We start from the raw sequence: 22,821 nt of genomic DNA, 5'->3' as shown, positions 1-22,821 counted from the left end.
TAGTTTTCTTATAAACAATGTCACTCACCACTGTCTGCCGCGATGTAGTGACTGTATACAATCCATATCTATGGTAACAACAAGACGGAGTTTCAGTCATTTTACTTACGCTTTCATGGCTTTGTTGCCATGTCTGCTTTTAAAAGCGACTTTTGGGATAATTTGGCGCTTGTTTCGGGCTTGTTTTCATAGACCTGGCTTCTTATTTCTCTCGCAGAATCTGGCAACACTGGCTGCCTGCTGTTCAAAGACCCTGAGAAGGAAGGGCCTTATAGATCACTGTGCCAAAAACATGGCATCCCAACAGCTTCCGTTCTATCTCCTTCTCTAAAACCCCTATAACTCCGAAACTTTTTACGTTGGGGAAAACGACTCATTTTGTATGCGCGATCGCTCCGCCATTGTGACCCGTGGTAAAGATGTTATCGTTCCAGGCGTTAGCCAGGACCATCGTGCAAAATGCACGCATGCTTTGTTTCACATGGATTGCTCGTCGTGGAGTCTACAGCTTAAACAGCGCCGCACAGCTCTACGGCGAGATTTCTGGCACCAAACAAAATAAAGCAGATCTTCAACCAAAACGTGTCACAGTACAACACGTGAGCTTGTATGACTTTGTAGAAACCATCTGATCTGTCAATGAAGACCTGGTAATGCATCTGTGTCATTTTAAGATTTCTTTGGCTATTCAAAAATAGCAGATATATAAGTTCATAGATCTGCTAGATCATCTGATTGTAGATAAGAGCGTGTAGATCTGCATTTTTTTTTTAAATAGTGGAAAATGTGTGCAAATCTTTGAATATATGTTTTAAAGCGAACATTTTTAACTCCGATCTGAGCTTGTAGATCTGCTATTTTTGAATAGCCAAAAGTATAAAATAATGGTTAAAGTGGTTCCCGGTTTTAATGGGTTCATGTCTTTTATTTCTTCTGGCTGCGTTCGTTCAAGAGAAAGTCTTTTGTCTAAACTGTCCTCTTCATCGTTTGTCCTTCTCAGATTCCAGAGTTCCAAATCTGGAAAGATCTACTTGCACAACGATATCAGGCTGCTATTCTCCCGCAAGTCCATCGAGGTGGACAACGGGATCCCTTACGAGCTCAAATCCTTCACCGAGGTGCCAAGAAACCCCAAATACTCCCCCCGAGTCTGACTCCACCCCCCCCGCACCTGACCCCGCCCTCACCCCTCCCACAACTCCACCCACCCCCCACCCACCGTGGGACGGGCACAACAGACGGACGAGAGAGAAACTGTTGCTATGGACGCAAACTTGAAAAGACTTGTACACAATCACACACACACACGCACGCACACACACACACACACACACACACACACACACACACACACACACACACACACACACACACACACACACACACACACACACACACACACACAAGAACACTTGTAGAACAGTGTTAACATGCATGCCTTGTGACTAAATGAACAGCCAGGTTTTCCTCTTAGTGCCGTTGTCCACTTTGTCCTTCACTCTGCCTGCTAAGCCACGCCTCCTGGGGGCTGCTGGACCAATCACAAGCCTGCAAGACCCCCCACAGTGGCACGGTGACGGCACACACCTGTAGGATGAGGAGGAGGAGGAGGGGGGACGGGGACCCATGGTCCTTCACTATGCAGCGGAAAGGAGACAGACAGACAGACACAGACAGACACAGACAGACAGACAGACAGACAGACAGACAGACAGACACACACAGACAGACAGACAGACAGACAGACAGACACGCACACAGACAGACAGACAGACAGACAGACAGACAGACAGACAGACAGACAGACAGACAGACAGACACACAGACACACAGACAGACAGACAGACAGACAGACAGACAGACAGACAGAAACACTAGTGAACCCTAACCCGGTGGAAGCATATAGGATTGTCACAAACATCCAGCCATGAGGATCAAATGAACGCTCCTCTCCAACAAAAAGTTGAACTGTTTCCACCTTGAAGCGTCCAGGAGGCTGAACCCCAAAACACACACTGGGAAGAGGAGCACCATGCTGTAGGGCTGCTGGGAAGAGGAGCACCGTGCTGTAGGGCTGCTGGGAAGAGGAGCACCATGCTGTAGGGCTGCTGGGAAGAGGAGCACCATGCTGTAGGGCTGCTGGGAAGAGGAGGAGTCTCTGGTAGAGAGGAGTCTTTACCATAGCAACACATGGAAGACTGGCGCTGCCAGGCCAGATCAAACGGTGTTCTGTGAGGACAGCCACCCTCTACCCTGATTGGACAAAACTCAGGACAATACTCCACTGAAGTGGTCTGTGGATGTGGATGCCCCGGTGAAACCCCTCCCACCCCCCAACTCAAACTCAACGACAGGGCGACTATACTGTGGTCCCCCCCCCCTCCCCCCCGGGGTAACAGGAAGAGGATACCACTAAGGAAGAGTGGACACCTCGATGTAAAATTGGCCATTTCGTCCAAAATGATAAAATATTTGGAAAATAAGGCCTAGTATTTCTACCATTGCTACAAAACCTGTATTTCCATCATTTGGGCCATAAACAAGAAGTTGAAGGTACATCTAGGCCAGTGGTTTTCAACCTTTTTCGTGTCAAGGACCCCCAGATTCACACTGCCCACGGACCCCCCATTTGAAAGGATATGCCAGGGACTCAACCATTTTGATTTCTTGGGGGTCCCAATCTACACTGTATCATCATGATTAGTGTTCATTTAACTCTGAGAGTGTACAAATGGAACCAAATGGACCCGTTAGGGTCCATTTGGTTCCATTTGTACACTCTCAGAGTTACAGGCACATAAGGGTCAATTTGGTTCCTAACTATTAATTTGGCTGGGGACCCCCTGGAACCCCCTCAAGGACCACTGGTGGTCCCCGGACCACTGGTTGAAAACCACTGATCTAGGTCTGATAATGAGGCACCGTGCATGTTCACATCATGTATACTTTACATTACTTAAGACTTATTTTTAACATTTAGTCAATTTTACATCGATTTTACCACTCTTTCTTAGTACCCACTCTTCTTGTATCCTTCCCGGGGACAGATATGGGGGCAGAGGGGGGGGGGGGGGGGGGTATTTTCTTTGATGTAGCCAGACTGAGGGACACTGTGTGGGATGTTAATGTTTGTTTCCTTCTTCATCTTCTTTCGTTCAAAACGGACAGAAGAAAGAGAGACAGAGAGAGAGAGAGAGAGACAGAGAAAGAGACAGAGAGAGAGAGAGAGAGACAGAGAAAGAGACAGAGAGAGAGAGAGAGAGAGAGAGAGAAAGAGAGAGAGAGAAAAAAAGTGGAAAAAAACAGGCTGTAGTATTTTTTCTTTTCTTCTTTTCGCAAATGTCTTAATAAGCAATATGCTGCACAAAGTAGAGTGTTATTTCTGCTGGATGTGCTTTCTCTCCGGGAGAGGAGGCGTGTGTGTGTGTGTGTGTGTGTGTGTGTGTGTGTGTGGGGGGGTGGGGGGGGGGTAGGGGGAGGCAGGGGGGTATTTAATATGGAAAACAAAAGTCTATGTATATTTAAAGAATAAAACTCTGTGACTGGTGAGGAAAATACAAATGGGTTTGTCAGTGTGTGTGTGTGTGTGTGTGTGTGTGTGCGCGCGTGTGAGTCTGTCTGTGTGTGTGTGTGCGGAAAATAGAACTCACAGAAGTAGAGTTCTTGTACAATGTGTTGCTGCATTGTGAGCACAATGTGGCGACACGTTGTGAGCTTGTAGATCGGTTATTTTCAAAAAAACTTTGAAAAAAAAGAGAATTATTTGGAATATTCTTAAAACATTTTTACAAAACAAATCCTGTGGGAGGGGGGGGGGGGGCTGGTGGCACAAAATCACTTTCAGATGGGGTCCGTGAACAAATACACAGGGTGTATGTTTGAGAACATTAGGGGCGCTCTGGTGGCACAGTGGTGAAGTTCTCACTAAGATGTGTGAGAGCCACTGATTTATACAATACTAGACAACAAGCTCAGATACGCAACTACACTTTAGACACAAGACTAGTATATTTTGATGCCAATACTTTTGCACTTTTACTCAAGTAAATGTTGAATACCAGACTTTTACTTGCAACAGAGTATTTCTTCATTATATGGTATTCATACTTTTACTTGCTGTAAGTAAAACATGTGAGTACTTCTTCCACTGACTATTGCAGCAGTAGGCTCTTTATGGAGGTGAGGAAAGCACGCCATCTGGTGGCAAAGCAGCCATGGTTCACACGACGGTCGTCTGTCACGACCGTCATGGATGAACTTTCTCCATTTATGGCCCGTACATCTACATAAACGTTCACTTTCTAATATAAAGTGCTGACCTCATGGCCACAGATGTTACAATCATGTACGGGCTCTCAGAAGTACCCGTATCTTCCGTATTGTTCAATAAAAAGCATTTTAATCCGATCGGTGGCCATTTTCACATAGTTATAATGTATCAGAGTGCAATACACCTCCCAACAGATAGATCGATAGATAGATAGATAGATAGATAGATAGATAGATAGATAGATAGATAGATAGATAGATAGATAGATAAAATCGAAGATAAAGTTTCAGTTTCTTGCAAATATGTTTTATTTAAAAATAATGATGTAAACATTTTATTCACATGCAGAGATTGGCTTCATCACAAACGTTCAGGCCTTAGGTTATGGGCTATGACATATGCTCACTATATTACAAAATCTATCACATAATTACATCCAACACGTCATCTAGTCATGTTATTTAATTTATATTGTGCAAAATACAGATTAAAATAGTATCTCCCTGCGCTTTCTACTGAATAAAAGTGAAGTTTACAAGTGATCTTTGTGGAGTTCTCTCTCCTGATTGATTTACAGCTTGATTGATGTTTTAACCCATTAAGACCTGGAACTGTGTCATTTTTAGATTTGAGCTAAAAAAGCATTATTTTACACTTTGGGCTATTCAAAAATAGCAGATATACAAGCTCATAGCGCGGCACCGAGTGCCGCGCTATGAGCTTGTAGATCTGCTATTTTTGAAAATTCGTGAAAATGTGTGTAAGTCTTTGAATATATATATTTTTAAAGCGAACATTTTTAACTCAAATCTTTGCTTCTGGGGGGTCCCTGGAACAACACATTTTGATGGGGGTCCGCGGCCAAATACATATAATTTTGGGGGTCCTTGACATGAAAAAGATTGAGCACCACTGATATAGAAACATACGTTTTTGAGAATACTGTTGAGATTTAGGAGACAAGTAGAATCGGCTTCAGGTCTCAATGGGTTAAATGGCAGAAATGCATATTAATATACATGAACAATTGAACATTATGCATATAGGATCAAATACAAAAACAGCTCGTTTCTATTGCGGTCTTTTGGATACAATATAGTTTACTAAAGAGCTGTAGAGACGAGGAGAGCCCTGTTACTGAACAAACACTCTATATCTATATATCATAACTACAAAACTTTTGTATTTATTTATTCAAAAACACCTCCCTAATTCATGTGTATGTTGTCACACTACGTAGGGCTAAAGTGGTTAATGTATGTTTTAAAATATAGTAACTAGTAGCTGAAGTTTTCAAATAATTGTAGTGGAGTATGTGAGATGTAGTGGAAAAGTAAAAGTAGTGCAAATTGGAAATACTCGAGTAAAATTAAAATGAACAAAAGAATGTACTTAAGTACAGTACTTGAGTAAAGGTACTTAGTTAATTTACACCACCGCTCACAACACATGGTGGTGTGACCCTTGTGGGCTTGTAGATCTGCCATTTTCCTTCGTACAGCTATAAGTCTAAGTGAGTGTTGAGCGGTGTGTTGCCTCCTAAATCACGTCCAGCAGGGTGTGTGCGGCGCCCTCTATGGCCTGGCTCAGGATGGACACGTGGCGGTGGACCTCCAGCCAATCGGTGGACAGTCCTGAGGACTGGGCGGAGACGAAGGCGTCGGCCAAACCCGGGAAGGTGGGCTGACCCGCGGAGCTGGACGCCCACAGCACATGTCTGGACACACCCACAGTATGACAGGTCACACAATTTGACAGGACACCCAATATGACAGGTCACACAAGAATCAGAATCAATGTTATTGTCACATTGTGGGTGTAAAGCAGTGGGTGAAATGTCACACAACACATCATGTTATAACAGAAGTAAACTGTCACTGGTGAATGGCTTTGAATGCTATCAATGCTTTGAATGGGACATTACCACGTTTTATCAGACCATTGGATAGGCGAGTAGGCGACATACTGACCTACCCGCCATTTATCAGACCATTCATTGGGCGTAATCAGGAGCTACTGACCTACTCGGAGGCAGAGCTGTCCCCACAACATGGTTTACCATACTGTGCCTATCGGTACATAACTCTATCGGTAAACTCTATCTGTACATAACTCTATCGGTACACATAACTCTAGAGTTATGTGTACCGATAGAGTTATGTACAGATAGAGTTTACCGATAGAGTTATGTACAGATAGAGTTATGTGTACCGATAGAGTTATGTACAGGTACATAACTCTATCGGTACACATAACTCTATCTGTACATAACTCTATCGGTAAACTCTATCTGTACATAACTCTATCTGTACATAACTCTATCTGTACATAACTCTATCGGTACATAACTCTATAGGTACATAACTCTATCGGTACATAACTCTATCTGTACATAACTCTATCGGTACATAACTCTATCTGTACATAACTCTATCGGTACATAACTCTATCGGTACATAACTCTATCTGTACATAACTCTATCGGTACATAACTCTATAGGTACATAACTCTATCGGTACATAACTCTATCTGTACATAACTCTATCTGTACATAACTCTATCGGTACATAACTCTATCTGTACATAACTCTATCTGTACATAACTCTATCTGTACATAACTCTATCGGTACATAACTCTATAGGTACATAACTCTATAGGTACATAACTCTATCGGTACATAACTCTATCTGTACATAACTCTATCGGTACATAACTCTATCGGTACATAACTCTATCGGTACATAACTCTATCTGTACATAACTCTATCTGTACATAACTCTATCTGTACATAACTCTATCGGTACATAACTATCTGTACATAACTCTATCGGTACATAACTCTATCGGTACATAACTCTAACTCTATCGGTACATAACTCTATCTGTACATAACTCTATCTGTACATAACTCTATCTGTACATAACTCTATCGGTACATAACTCTATCGGTACATAACTCTATCTGTACATAACTCTATCGGTACATAACTCTATAGGTACATAACTCTATCGGTACATAACTCTATCGGTACATAACTCTATCTGTACATAACTCTATCTGTACATAACTCTATCGGTACATAACTCGAACGGCACTGAGTAAATGGTAAAAAGGTAAATGGTGCATTTATATAGCGCTTTTATCCAAAGCTCTTTACATAGATTGTGCATTTACATTCACCCATTGTACAACGAAGTGCTGAATAATACATGGATAAGTGCGTAATCAGACTAATCAATTTAGTGGATTATAAACGTGTGTCGATTCGTTGATATAAAAAAACCTGCTTCTTGATTATTCGATTAACCTACATGAGCAAGATTAAGGGTGTTATTGGTTATAAATAGCCTGGTAAATCATCCCGGTCGCGTGAACTCACATTATCATGCGTCTTCTGCAGACCGGTCTGGACCCAAACACTGGGTGAGTAGGCTCGAACGTCGCAGCGTTCGGCACGGCAACTCGCTCGCTTTAGCTCGCTCGGTGGTGCTTCACGTGGCTCCAGTTCGCTTGAGACTGCACGTCTCCGTCATGTCCCAAACCGAAACCTAACTCTATATAAGTCATCTCCGTCGGTAGGTCAGTATGTCTTGATAACACTCAATGAATGGTCTGATACATGTCAGGTAGGTCAGTATGTCTCCTACTTCGCCCGTTCAATGGTTTGATAAAACGTGATAATGTCCCATTCAATGCACCGATAGCATCCGAATCAGGTGCACTTGTAGGTGGGTTTCTGAACGGTCCACAGCCCTCCTCTGAGACACAGACACAGGCCGAGTTGACAAACATGGTGTCATATCGTCTCTGTCCGGTGGAAACCTCATAAGTCCAAAGGTGTTACTTTTCAGGATTCAAATAAAAAACTTGCAAAAGTAGATCTACAAGCTCACAAAGCAGACCTGCAAGCTCCAAAGGCGTTGTGTCGAGTTTCGAGCTTGTTGATCTGCTACTTTTGATGCTTTTGTGTGATGCTGTAGTATGATCAAGTAAGGTGTTCATTTATTAAAAAACACACACAGTTATAATATGGAGATAAGAGGTTTCTGCCCGACAGTAAAGATAATGAACTAACAGTGACTGTTGATGTTCACATGTATGTAAATATAAGTTAATGTTCACCTGAATGCGTATTTGTGTGGGAACGCCACAGGATCCAAGAAGGAGCGGTCCAACAGCATGAGCTGGTCGTTGATTCTACGCACCTTCAATGGTCTGAGGACACGCACACACACACACACACACACACACACACACACACACACACACACACACACACACACACACACACACACACACACACACACACACACACACACACACACCTGCGTTTATCTAGATGTGCTTATCAGTTGTCTTTAAAAACGGGTTCTGGTACAAGAACTCCGTAATAATGGTCAAATAAAAATACTATACATTTCATGTTATTGCCAAAAATTGTAGTTTGTAGCTTGAGTAGTTGAACTACGAAAACATTACTATGAATGCAGTTGAACTACCAGCAAGCTACAGCAAAATGTAGTTCAACTACATGTAATGTAATGCTCCCCAACACCTGCATGCTTGTGTGCGCGCGCTTGTGCATACACGTCTGCATGGAATATTCTTAAAATGCGTGCTTGTGCGTACACGTGTGTGTGTGCGTGCGTGCTTATACTGTACGTGTGTGTGTGTGTGTGTGTGTGTGTGTGTGTGTGTGTGTGTGTGTGTGTGGGTGTGTTACAAACATTCTTGTGTGAAACCAGAAATGTTTCAATGCGATGACCCCCATGTATTTGCAAATATAACTGCAGTGCAGATACACCGGATGTCATTGTGATTGATGAGAACAGCAGAGATTTTCCTACTGGAAGTTGGCTGTACTTTTGATTCAAGTTTAGAGGAAGCTTTCCTTACTAACCAAGTAAAATACCAGCCATTAGTACAAGCCATTATACATCTAGGCTACAAGTGCCAGCTCATTGTTTTTATATTTGGCAGCTTGGGCCATGTCCACAGGCTGGTGGTCAGGGGCTTGAGGATTATGGGGTTGTCCAAGTGTAAGGCAAAGCAGCTTGCAACATATTGCTCAATCTCCTCCATTATAGGCAGTCGATCTATTTGGAGGAGAAGATGCTTCCTGTACCCATAATCTTTCTCCGGTGTTGGTAATATGGCAGACTGAAGTGTATGACTAATGTTAAAGGAGAATTCCGGTCATTTTAAGTGTTATGTTTGATGTGTGTCAAATCACTTACCAACGTAGAAATGAAAATCGCGTTACTCGACAGATCCCCCTGTCAACCCCCACCGTTGGCATGATACTCCTATCGTGGATAGCCCAAATTCGCCTATTTTAACAAATGCAAAGTCTGTTTTTTTGCTTCTAGTATTCATTGTTGAGTCCCATGATAATGTAACAGGCGCTAAAACTCCCGACAAGCTAACGGCTAATAACAGAACGAGCTAATGCTGGTTGCTGGTTTCTCTCCCGACCTGGCAACATGGGGCTGCCATGCAGAGAGATAAGCAGCCCCAGCGTTAGCTCGTTCTGTTATTAGCCGTTAGCTTGTCGGGAGTTTTAGCGCCTGTTACGTTATCATGGGACTCCACAATGAGTACTAGGAGAAAAAAACAGACTTTACATTTGTTAAAATAGGCGAATTTGGGCTATCCACGATAGGAGTATCATGGCAACGGTGGGGGTTGACAGGGGGATCTTTCGAGTAACGCGATTTTCATTTCTACGTTGGTAAGTGATTTGACACACATCAAACATAACACTTAAAATGACCGGAATTCTCCTTTAACTGTGAATAAGTTCATGTGCATTTGTTGTTTATATTCTGAACTTGTTTGGATTGAAGCACTGAGACACATGTTGTTTTCAAGTGTGCCCTGTAATGTATTTTATAAATGTGGACTCAAATAAAGAAATTGAAATGTGTGTGTGTGTGTGTGTGTGTGTGTGTGTGTGTGTGTGTGTGTGTGTGTGTGTGTGTGTGTGTGTGTGTGTGTGTGTGTGTGTGTGTGTGTGTGTGTGTGTGTGTGTGTGTGTGTGTGTGTGTGCTTGTGCGTGCGTGTGTGTGTTCTCACGTTTCGTTTGCCAGATCAGAACTTTGTATCAGCTGGTCCAAACCTTTGGCTGCAGAGCGGAACAAGACCACTGCTCTCTTTAGAGGCTCTGAAAGGAAACATCCGGAATGACTGGACACTCATAGCACAGGTGAATGTGTAAATGACTAAACCTTTTTTGAATATTTAATTTTAAAATAAAAAACCTCTCTCATACGCTTATACCAGTGTGACAGGGATCACCCTCCCCTGTGCCTAAGGTTGCCTACACCTGTCCTATCTGACTCTACTATCAGAGACTGGCAGAGACTGTCACAGACTGTCACATTTCACAGAGACTGTGTACAGAGACCGCCCGAGACCACGCTAGGCGAAACCTATTCTGTTGTGATTTGTTGAAAAAGAGACAGTTTCCAGGGAAGTAGCCTACATACGACATAAGTCCAGCCCCTATAGACACCCTCTACATACCCATAGAGATGCTGTTTCCAGACAGCTGGGTCTGGTAGAGCTCCAGAGCTTTATCGAGGTAAGCCTCCAGACTCTCGGCGTAGTCGCTGCAGTTGAGCGGCAGCACCAGACTGTCGGCCAATCGTATCAGGACGTTCCCTGCTGTCCTGGTGACGGCCTGGTGACTGACGAACCCTGCCAAAACAAACAAACAAACAAACAAACAAACAAACAGTCGTGAAAAGAACGTATAGCAGGGAAGTTGAACTCCAGACAGTAAAATGTGTAACAACAGTAAAAGTCGTGCTCCTCCTCCTCACCGGGGTCGATGAACCTCGAGGCATAGTCGAAGGTGTCGTACGCCGTGTGGTACGCAGGGTAAATTCGAGCCTTCGTTTTTGTCTGTGTAAAACAAAGTTCTGTATAATGAGAGTAATTTTGTTTAAACAAACTCATTTTTTACTTTTATTTTGATAAGACAGCGTGGAAAGCTTCAAAAGAGATGTCGAGGAGGCGAGCAGCCGCATTCTGGACTAGTATAGCTGCAGACACACAGTAACCTCTAAATGAAACTATTTAAAGGAGTAGTTTACCCAAAAAATTACTTATATTCTATTTATATTTTACACACCCCATGAAGTCTTGAATTCATGGAGATTTGTTTAGTTTTTGTCACATTCCGGAGACAATCATTTGATGACCGGGTCATCTGAGATCCCGCCAGTCATCAAATGATTGTCTCAGGAATGGAACAAAAACAAAACAAATATGTCATAATACTCTTTTTGGTGAGCTACCTCTTCAACACACCGTCACTGATCTTACCCGGTCGTATGTGTAAGCGATGTCCATGGAGGTGATGCCCAGGTAATGGACGAAGGCAGCGTAGTCACTGCCCGCTCCGCTCAGAACGCCCATTCTGGTCAAACAGTGAACAGAACAATATGGCTGCCATGAGCAGGAGGGCAAAACAGCTTCAGCCCCCACCCTGTGGAACTCTCTCCCAATGGAGATCAGCCTCTATGCTCCAACACTGGACTCTTTTAAGGCTGCCTTGAAAAGACACCTATTCTCTCAGGCTGATGGCAAATATTTGTTTGTTGTTTTGTTTGGTTATTATTATTATTATTATTATTATTATTATTATTATTATTATTATTATTATTAGTAGTAGTAGTAGTAGTAGTAGTAGTAGTATGCAAATATGACTAGTTAAACTCCTTGGTAACCAGAAGAGTGGGCACCTGAGAATGTATGCTTTGGAAAAATGGTCTGAAATAAAGTAAAGTATACATGAATTGAACATGCTTGTTGAACTGGAACATTTGACATTTAAGGCCTAATCTCAACTATTACTATAATATGGCATACACAATAAGTTGAAGGGTACATTTAGAAAGGTGAGAGCTCTGAGCTCCCCTGACTAACAGTCAGTACCTGGGGATGGTTCCATGTGTTGGACTGCTTCTGTTGTTCACCTTGATCCAGTTGTCATAGATGGAAGCAGAGTCTGGTCCAGGAGCTTGAACCTGAACACACAACACATCTACATTATATAGAACACACAACACATCTATGACTTACATTATATAGAACACACAACACATGACCTTTTTAGTGTGTTGCTTTGACCTCTGACCTCTCACCTGTTTAGCGGCGGTGAAGATGAGGCTCTGTGTTGACGGCATAGCCGAGGCTCTGAGCGTGGCATTGGCTGAAGAGCAAAGCATTGTGGGTCAGTGCTTTTTTAATTAGGCTCATTAATAATGTATGAAACAGGAAGTGATCATCAGTAGGTTCTTACCAAACACTGATATGTCCACGTTGATGTACGCTACGGTGCGCTCGCTGAGTTTGGCATAATATTGCTGGAGAGGGAACAGTGAAGGTACATATGACTGACTGGCAGGTACTTCTTAAAGAGTATTATAGTAGAATAAACCCACACAGTGTAACATTAATTTTAGTCGTGTTTTGTCTACGTAACCTGTGTGTATGACTTTGTGTACGTTATGTAGGAACAGGGTCATTTTATTGCCATCAATAAAGACCAACAGCACTAAAAACGGCAACGTGGATCAAATCATTAAAAAGCCAAAAGCGTGTTTACTTTAATCTCTTCCTAATCTTGTCAACAAGGCCTGCATTATGCACTGGAAACAGTTTCCGAGGGAAGTACATACGGAAGTCCCGCCCCCAATAGACACTCTCTGCATTAGGTCGTGACCAGGCTTGCATCGAGACAATATTGAGAAAGAGGCTAGACTATGAGACTGTCAGAATGTTCCACACTGTTTAGAGTTCTCTCTGGGAGTAACAAGGATGGATAGGTTCAGGAACGAGAACATGATGTTTTGAATATGCCAGAGAGGCCATACTGACATGGTTTGGACATGAACAGAGGAGGGATAGTCAGTATATTATCGGTAGAAGGATGCTGAGGTTGGAGCTGCCAGGCAGGAGGCTTAGAGGAAGACCAAAGAGGAGATTTATGGATGTAGAGAAAGAGGACATGAAGTTAGATGGTATATAGAATAGGAATAGAATAGAATAGGCTTTTTTTTTATTTTATTTGTCATTGCACACAAATGCATACACAATTGTCACAACGAAATTACTAGGGAGCTCCCATGGTGTGAGAGAAGAGGAGGCAGAGGACAGGGTGAGATGGAGGGAAGAAGAAGAAGAAGAAGAAGAAGAAGAAGAAGAAGAAGAAGAAGAAGAAGAAGAAGAAGAAGAAGAAGAAGAAGAAGAAGAAGAAGAAGAAGAAGAAGAAGAAGAAGAAGAAGAAGAAGAAGAAGAAGAAGAAGAAGAAGAAGAAGAAGAAGAAGAAGAAGAAGAAGAAGAAGAAGAAGAAGAAGAAGAAGAAGAAGCAGCATTGTAACGTCACCTCAGTGTATTCTGCAGAGCCAATGAGACCAAACTCTTCTGCTCCCCAGCTTCCAAAGATGATGGATCTCCTAGGTCTCCATTTTCCTAAAACGCATGAAACCACAAACCTTTAGTCACATGGTCTTGTAGAAACCCATTCAGTTTTCCCATAGAGATTTCTGAAAATATTTATATTAATTATTGTAAGCCTGGAACCAAAGCCATCCAGGCTCCTGGTGAATCATGACCATTAAACATTTGATTATGTGTCAAAAAATATTTGAATATTTAATTATATGATAAACTATGTTTAATAAATACCCTTTTTTGCGTTTTTGCGTTTTTTTCTACTATGCCTCACCCTGTTTCACCATGGTCCCTAGCACTCACCCTGTTTCACCATGGTCCCTAGCACTCACCCTGTTTCACCATGGTCCCTAGCACTCTGGTCAGCTCCAACATGACAGAGGTTCCACTGCTGGGGTCGATGGCACCGTGAACCCAGCTGTCCCTGTGGTTCCCATAGATCACATACCTGTCTGTGAACACAAACGCAAAAAACTAAGCTATGATGACTACATTTATTTACAATTGCGTCAACAAATAAAGAGATCTAGTAGAACTAAGACAAGTCATTTTATGTCCGGTTGCGCTCGGGTGTTGCGCTCTGAAAATAACAGATCTACAAGCTCACAACGCGTCGCAGCGTGACGCGTTGTGAAATTGTAGATCTGCTATTTTCAGCACGCAACCAAGTGTAAAATCAGGCATTACGACGCCATCAAGGCACCGCCAACATACATTTAGTCGACTAAATCAACTGTAGATTTAGTCGACTATAATAGACAGACAGACAGTACACTCACATTACTATAAATTTGGATGGCTATTTGTCATTTTAAACCTAAATCGAATCCTAAACCAAATGTTACCCTAAGTCAAACCCTAACCCTGAATTTGACCCGTAAATAAGCACCGGCTTGTCCAACCCCGTCCATCATTTAGCATTTTCTTCAAAACATCACTCACCTGGTTCCACGCTCCCTCTGATCACTCCCATCACGTTGGAGGAGTTCTTCAGTTCTCCACGGTTGTACACGTCCAGTTTCACATCACTGGAGCACAGGGTTCACATTCACACAACAAACTATGTTTTTTCTTCTTAGTTAAAGGGATATTTCACTTTCAAACATGTCTGGGGTCATTTTAATGTCTACTCATGCCTTTGTGTTTCACCCTCGACAGTTTTTAAGTTGCTTGATTCAGTATTTAGATATTTGATATTCATTTTATAAGACGCGTCCCCCTCCTACTGTAGGAGGGGGACGCGTCTTATAAAATGAATATCAAATATGTAGGAGTCCTACAGTATACCAACCCATTGTAACTTCAAACTCCATTTTAACCATATATGGAGATAGATTCATTGAAAACTCCCTTCTTTGGTTCTGGTGACTGATATTGTCCTTCTAATGCATGATGGGGTCGTGTTTTTTCAATTACTTTTTTCATTTATTTGATTAAATTGTATTTTCTTCATTTACCCCAAATATTAATTAATCTACCTGTTGATGTAGGGAGATGTAGTTCTACTCTACCTGTTGATGTAGGGAGATGTAGTTCTACTCAAACTGTTGATGTAGGGAGATGTAGTTCTACTCTACCTGTTGATGTAGGGAGATGTAGTTCTACTCTACCTGTTGTTGTAGGGAGATGTAGTTCTACTCTACCTGTTGTTGTAGGGAGATGTAGTTCAACGCTACCTGTTGTTGTAGGGAGATGTAGTTCTACTCTACCTGTTGTTGTAGGGAGATGTAGTTCTACTCTACCTGTTGTTGTAGGGAGATGTAGTTCTACTCTACCTGTTGTTGTAGGGAGATGTAGTTCTACTCTACCTGTTGTTGTAGGGAGATGTAGTTCTACTCTACCTGTTGTTGTAGGGAGATGTAGTTCTACTCTACCTGTCGTTGTAGGGAGATGTAGTTCTACTCTACCTGTTGTTGTAGGGAGATGTAGTTCTACTCTACCTGTTGTTGTAGGGAGATGTAGTTCTACTCTACCTGTTGTTGTAGGGAGATGTAGTTCTACTCTACCTGTCGTTGTAGGGAGATGTAGTTCTACTCTACCTGTTGTTGTAGGGAGATGTAGTTCTACTCTACCTGTTGTTGTAGGGAGATGTAGTTCTACTCTACCTGTTGTTGTAGGGAGATGTAGTTCTACTCTACCTGTTGTTGTAGGGAGATGTAGTTCTACTCTACCTGTTGTTGTAGGGAGATGTAGGAGTGAATCCTGGAGCTCCGAGGTTGTAGGTGCAGTTGAACGCTCCTTGCCAGTCGGCGGGGGCCGGAACTCCACCCAAAGCACTGCAACAACCAATCACATAGGATAATTCAATAATAACCAATCATGAGGGGGGGGGGTCCTATAGCCTACCAATCCAAGAAGTAAGACTTTCTCTACACGTACCAGATCAAAGCAAAGGCGTCCTCAAATCCGATTGGTTGGATTGGAATAGGCGGGACCCCGGTAATGTTTTCCACTGGTAGTCTGTAGGTGTCCTCTGCAAAACAGACCTGTGATCAGCCTTAATTAACTTAAAGGAGAAGTTCACCCCACTACGAAGCCTTGAATTCATGGAGATTATTTTGTTTTTGTCGCATTCCTGAGCCAATACTTTGATGACTTTGTCATCGGCGGAGTCTAATTATTGGCTCAGGAATGCGACAAAAACAAACATATCTCCATGAATTCAAGGCTTCATGGGGTGTGTAATTGATAGAAAATAAGACTTATTTTGGGTGAACTACTCCTTTAATTAGTATACACTATTCATTGTTAAAGGGATAGTTCAGCCCCTATGGATTACTCACCCCATGGAGACTTGAATTCATGGATATTTTTTTTGTTTTTGTTTCATTTCTAAGCCAATAATTTGATGACCAGCAGCGGTTCCGGTAGGAGACACAAAGAGTCTCCTTTGTATCTCCTACCGGAACCGCTGCCTACCGGTCCGCTGGTCATCAAAATATTGTCTTAGGAATGAGACAAAAACAAAAAAATATCCATGAATTCAAGTCTCCATGGGGTGAGTAATCCATAGAAAAAAGGAATGTTTTGGGTGAACTGTCTCTTTAATCATTAATTAGTGGGGACATAATGTAAGAATAAAAGCTAGTTTGAGTTAAAGTCATACTGTCATTTCAAAGCTCTGCGTTAGCTTAGAACAGAGATATGTAGTTTCATTCATGTCTTCATATATTGGACATATTGGACATGTTGTTAGCTACCTCTGACAGCCAGGTATATAGGTGTGAGCATGGCTCCTTAATGGACATAACAGGACATATTGGACATTGTGTTAGCTACCTCATGGCAACCAGGTAAGGAGTGAGCATGTCTCTGTATTTGACATATAGGATAATATATCGGACATATTGGACATGTTGTTAGCTACCTCTGGCAGCCAGGTAGGGTGTTAGCATGTCTCCGTACTGGGTGCAGAAGGAGCCTCGCTCTACCCCGGAGGGGGGCATGTACCAGGAGTAAGGGTAGGTCTGGTTGAGGTCGGACATGAGGCCGTCGTTGATGTCCAGAGGGTCGGTGTACACCAGGACCCCGCCCACACCGTAGGGGGCCGCGTTGATGGCCTGGTGGACAGACATGAAGGACAAGAATCGGCTTCTCAGCTTCAGACCAAAAAGATACCTTCGATGTCTTACAAAAAAGTGTCGGAGGCAAGCACTCACGACAAAAAAAAATATTTAGAGAAGTTATCAAAAAGACACATTTACTGTATGTGGAACCCAAAAGATACATTTGGCGTCTTACAAAAAATGCATTATGAATTAACAACTTCAAGGCATTATGTAACTGTGCCCTGTGTTTACATAACAAAACGATATATATATATTTTTTTATATAGTACTGTGGTGGTGTTTACTTGCAGAAACACACTGCTGTCTTGCCTTATTCCCCGTCTACCAAAACAAACAGTGAAAACACCAAAATACAGCGAGAGGGCAGTGTGTTTCTGCAGGTAAACACTACCACACTACTGTAGTGACGTTGCAATACGTGGTGAGCTTGCTATTTTCACTAATAGCTTTAAAACAAAAGGTTTGTTTTGATTGGACATCAGCGGTGTGTTTTGATTGGACGGCAGTGATGTGTTTTGATTGGCCCACCCACTTTATCGGCTCTTCCCGCTCCTCCATATCTGGTGATGGCGATGGTTCCTCTCAGGTCCATCGTCTGGTTCAGACGCTGGTAATCACTGACTTTGCCCTGGTTAGCGTAAACCAGCTTCCCCTAAAAGCAGCACATAAACCTGGTTAGTATAAACCAGCTTCCCCTGAAAGCAGCACATAAACCTGGCTAGCGAAACACATGACACATGTGCAGCCCTATAAATAGCAGTATGGACTTAAAAAAAAGTCATTTATCCTTTTTTTTAAGTGAGTCATGTTGTGATGACCACACACCGCCCACTTCACACTGGGTGTGATTTTTTTTATAACAATGTGCTAAATAAACAAACTAAATTAAACATTGAAAATACAATCTGTTGAGAATGTCCTCTATGCTCTATGTTGTCTAGTGGCAGCCTCTGAAGGACAGTTCACTCATCATTGTCAATGACACACAGGTGTCTGTCATCACCACTTGACTCATTAACCAGTGACAGTCCGGGGGGGTGTCCCTATATAAGCCCTCACTCAGTCCTCATTAGTTACTCCTCCAGCCCAGGCAGCCATGAACAATGTTAGCCTTTGTTTCTGCATTTATTTGTATTTACTTTGTTTGCTATGTCTTGATTACTGACTTACTTTGCTATTATGTAACAACTAGTTCATTATGTTTATTCATTGTTAAAATGCCGGTGGATAATTTTGGAATGTTTGTTTGTTTGTCAGAAACCATGGTGAAATAAACCCTTGAAATCTACTCTTGGTGTCACAAACATCTTTTACTGGAGAAATGAGGGCGGTCAGCTACACTACCAACACAGAAACACAACTAGGTATTTAATACAAATCCATTATTTTGTATTATTGCATTCTCCTACAAGGGTTATGTGAAGTAGATTTGACTTGAGCAGTGGTGGAAAAGTACTACATTTCTTTACTTAAAGTAAAAGTATCAAAACTGCAATGTAGAGATACTGTTACAAGTAAAAGGTCGGACTTCAAAATATACTTGAGTAAAAGTACAATCAAAATGTAAAGTTTTAAAATGCATATTAAGCATGTCGATCTACATGAGTGTGCGAGTGTGTAGATCTATTTTTTCTGTGACTTCACTGTTTGTGTGACTTCAAATCATTCAGATTACATGTGTGGATTACATGCTACAGGTCCAAACATGAGTGAGTTTGATGCTCAAATCAAGTCTACAAGCTCTCAATTTTGCAACATTTATGGTAGATATTTGTACACTGTCGTCAGTGCAACCGGGTCTATGAAAACAAGCCCAAAAGAAGCGACATGAGCACTTTAAACCTACATACTTAGGCTATTTCCAATATAGCGTTGAGCTTGTAGATCGGCTATAAAAACATAAAAAAAACGCAACCCACAACTACCAATATTTACAAGCAACTTTACAGTAAAAACAAGCCCAAGTCTCTTATATTAAGCGGAAATGGCAACACTGACTTTCTCTGTCCTGTCCATCTTTAACCAGAGGCTTGCACTGTACATAGTGGTACACACACACACACACACACACACACACACACACACACACACACACACACACACACACACACACACACACACACACACAAGACGTTGAGGGGGTGTTTGGTTTTGGACCTTTGGAGCTATAGAGCAGTGTAAGTGCCAAGTAAGTGGTCAAGTAATGACCTGTCACCTGACAGACATCACATCACCTCACAGGAAGTTCAGACATTCTGTTGACAACACAACTACACACTGTTACTCTAGTCTAAAGCCTTTTTCTTATCAAGATCCATTATTTATTCGGCGTTTGAGGCACAATAATAATAATAGGTATAGTTACCTGGGCGTGTCCTGCAGGGCTGTAGGCTGCGTAGGGCTGGACGACATCTGGGTCGTCCTGATCAGGATCTGGTCCATAACCTTTCTCCTTCTCTCTGGCCGTGTACAGCACAGCGCCGGACGGACTCACTGGAACAACAACACCATAACAGAGAGTCAAATCAACTTTATTATCGCCATTTCTCTGTCCCAGCAACACAATCTCGCGGGATCTAGCAAGTGCTATTGGTAAACATAGGCCGTTCGCGAGATTTGCCGTCAGACGCCGGCGCCCACTTAGGAGACCATTTGTAGGATCTGTGTACCATGTCGCCTCTAGTTGCTGAAATTGTGATGGTGTATCTTCCTATATTACATTTTTTTGCCCCTACCTCCCAAACAAAAGGTCGCACAGGTACAGTGACATTGATCCTGGGTGCTGCAAGTGCATGCGTGTTTAACACTTCAAATGGCCATACTTCTGTGACCATTGCTCTCATCAGCACAACATAGGACTAGGTGTGAAGGCCGCCTAGCGGCCTGACAATCTAGTTTTTAAAAATGTTTGAAAATATATTAAGATTTTTCAAGATGATTGATTAAAGGGGTTGTGGTGTAAAAAATCTATTTTTTTGCCCCTCAAAAATAGCCGATCTACAAGCTCACAACACGTGGCGATGTGGCGCTAGTTGTCTCACCCACAGTGACCCGATTGGGCGTGTCGGGGTCAGGGAAGGACAGGTAGACCAGGTACTCTTCTCTCCAGGCGTGGTCCAGCCCGCTCTGGGGGTCCGTCCACCTGCTCAGCAGGTACTGGACCGTGCGCTCGTCTCCGGCCGTGGTCGCCATGTGGGGGGTCTTGGTCAGCTCTCTGTCCCAACACAACATGAACACACATACACATGCACATACACACACACATCAGTGTTGCCAAGATCGCTTATTATAAGCCACTTTGGGCTTGTTTCTCTGTCTAGTCGCTTGCAAATATTGGTATACAGTAGTAGTTGTGGGTTACGATTTTTCGGGGGTTTATTTCTAAAGTGGAGTTACTTATTTGGGCTTGTTTCCTAATGTTGTTCCTTATGTTTTCATGTCAAGGACCCCCACATTAATATGTATTTGTCCACGGACCCCCCTCATCTGGAGATATATTTTGCCAGGGACCCAGCAGGGGTTTCTGAGGAATACAAGGGACATGCCCAGAACAAAAGGCCTATAATATGTATAGTTTGTTGTATATTATATTAACCACTTGAACCCCAGCATCCATACCGTATTCTATGGCAGTGGTTCTCAACCAGTTGTCCGGGGACCACCAGTGGTCCTTGAGGGGGTTCCAGGGGGTCCCCAGCAAACGTTGCTAATACATGTTCACCCCTTTATCCATATTGTATCACTTTGTGCCGCGTAGATCTGCTATTGTTGAACATTTTCAACAATAGCAGATTTCCCTTTCCCTCAATTCATGGGTTGGTGAACAGACAGACAGACAGACAGACAGACAGATAGATATCTTCATTGATCCCACAGGGGAATTTCAGTCGCCCAGAGGCAGCACAGCAGTTAGAGTTCCAGAGTTCCAGAATAGAGTCAAGGAAAGTATACAGCAATACAAAAGAAATAATAAAGAACAACTGTATACAACAGGATACACATATACACAACTATCCTGCACTATGCACAAAAACACCATGTTACAGTGTCCTCACAAACTAAAAAGTGGCAAACCTGGCAACCAGTACCATCGGCACAATGCAAAGAAAAGTGACAGCTAGCGTCCTCAACGCAATCAGTACAATAACTATGTGAGTGTCATTAGAGTTTGCTAAAGGCTTGCTAGGCGTTGACTTTTACAAGGGCCAGTTTCGAATTGCAGCCTCCTGTAAGAGCTGTTTTAGAGCGGTTTTGAAGGAGAGTAGGGATTTACACTCCTCTACTATGACGGTTGTGTTGGTAGGCCGTTCCACATTGTTGTGGCATGGCAGGAGAACAAATTGAACCCCTTGTTTTTGAGCCAAATCTGGGTTGGACGAGTGGATCAGTGGAGCCAATGAGACGAGTCTCACCTGAGGTTCTCCTGTATCTGCAGGGTGTCCACCTCCTCCAGGAAGCCCCGGATCATCTCCTCGTCCACGTCCCGGGCCACCTCCTTCACCCAGGCCGGGGTCTCTGGGGACGGGGGGCTCGTCTTCTGGATGGCGTAGTGCCCCAGCAGGATGCCCACCGCCAGGCACCCCACGAACCCCACCCCTAAAAACAGCTTCTTCAGCATCCTGCCTCTGCTTCCTGTCCTTTACCCACAGACCTCTCTATGAATGACCTGTCTGTCTGTCTGTCTGTCTGACACTGATTGTCTCTTTTACAGGTACAACCAATCACCACCAGCGTTGCCAGATCTTTGCGAGAGAAACGAGCAACCAACCAACCAACCAACCAGGTGTTTGAAAACAAGCCCACAAGAAAAGCGACTATAGGTGTTGATGACACACACACACACACACACACACACACACACACACACACACACACACACACACACACACACACACACACACACACACACACACACACACACACACATGGAACTTGTAGATCTGCTATTTTCAAAAAACAATATTCTTGACAAAACAATCTCACATTTTTGGAATATTTGTTTAACTACAGAAATCTTGTATGGGGGTCCCTGGCACAAACTCTTTTCAAATGGGGGTCTGTAGCCAAAATACATATTAATCTGGGGCGTCCTTGACATGAAAATGCTAGAGAACCACTGGCTTAAACATCAAGGAATGAATCCTAAATAAGCAACTACACTTTAAAAACAAGCCCCCCCAAAAACTGCAACCCCACAACTACCAATATTTAAAGTGACGTTACAAGGAAAACAATCCCAGAGTCGCTTATCATAAGCAGACGTGGCAACACTGATCATAACGCGTCAGTAAGAGCCACGCCTGCAAAAGGAGAATAGAACATTGTTTTAACACTTGACTGTTATCTCCTCTTGATAAGGCAGGTGGCTTTGAAGTTACACCGCTGTAGGTGTATCATCATCAGCAGCAAACATGCAATCCGCTTTTAAAGCGGCTTCTATTTCTGTATTTTTTTTTGTTTTTATTTTGTCTTATACATTTGTTGTATTGCTCAGTCAGGTAAAACACCGTGGCAC

At 42.8% G+C, this 22,821-nt stretch overlaps 2 protein-coding genes across 2 annotated transcripts in view; one reads left to right on the top strand and one right to left on the bottom strand.

Moving 5' to 3' along the window:
- Positions 1 to 1,405, top strand: part of atosb (atos homolog b) — a gene marked incomplete at its 5' end in the record, with an annotated part of 18,135 nt that extends 16,730 nt beyond the window's left edge. Inside the window, 1 exon segment of the mRNA XM_084054901.1 lies at positions 1,001 to 1,405. Within this exon segment, the coding sequence (XP_083911027.1) occupies positions 1,001 to 1,154 (154 nt within the window). The 3' untranslated portion in view covers positions 1,155 to 1,405.
- A 4,404-nt stretch (positions 1,406 to 5,809) lies between these two features.
- On the bottom strand, positions 5,810 to 21,924 carry naaladl1 (N-acetylated alpha-linked acidic dipeptidase like 1; the record flags this gene model as incomplete). The annotated part of the gene is made up of 19 exons (XM_084055570.1): positions 5,810 to 5,987; positions 8,398 to 8,490; positions 10,351 to 10,438; positions 10,801 to 10,974; positions 11,100 to 11,181; positions 11,605 to 11,698; positions 12,217 to 12,308; positions 12,426 to 12,493; positions 12,584 to 12,647; positions 13,670 to 13,755; positions 14,070 to 14,189; positions 14,680 to 14,765; positions 15,909 to 16,013; positions 16,117 to 16,210; positions 17,105 to 17,297; positions 17,839 to 17,958; positions 19,672 to 19,799; positions 20,348 to 20,520; positions 21,719 to 21,924. 19 exons carry the CDS (start codon positions 21,922 to 21,924, stop codon positions 5,810 to 5,812), a joined length of 2,244 nt encoding a protein of 747 aa, XP_083911696.1.
- Positions 21,925 to 22,821: the final 897 nt, after the last annotated feature.

The sequence above is a fragment of the Gymnoscopelus microlampas genome (assembly GCF_963454915.1).
Source record: "Gymnoscopelus microlampas genome assembly, chromosome: 4".
NCBI classification, from domain to species: Eukaryota; Metazoa; Chordata; class Actinopteri; order Myctophiformes; family Myctophidae; genus Gymnoscopelus; species Gymnoscopelus microlampas.
Note: the sequence above shows the minus strand (reverse complement) of the source record. Positions and strands in the feature narration are given on the sequence as shown.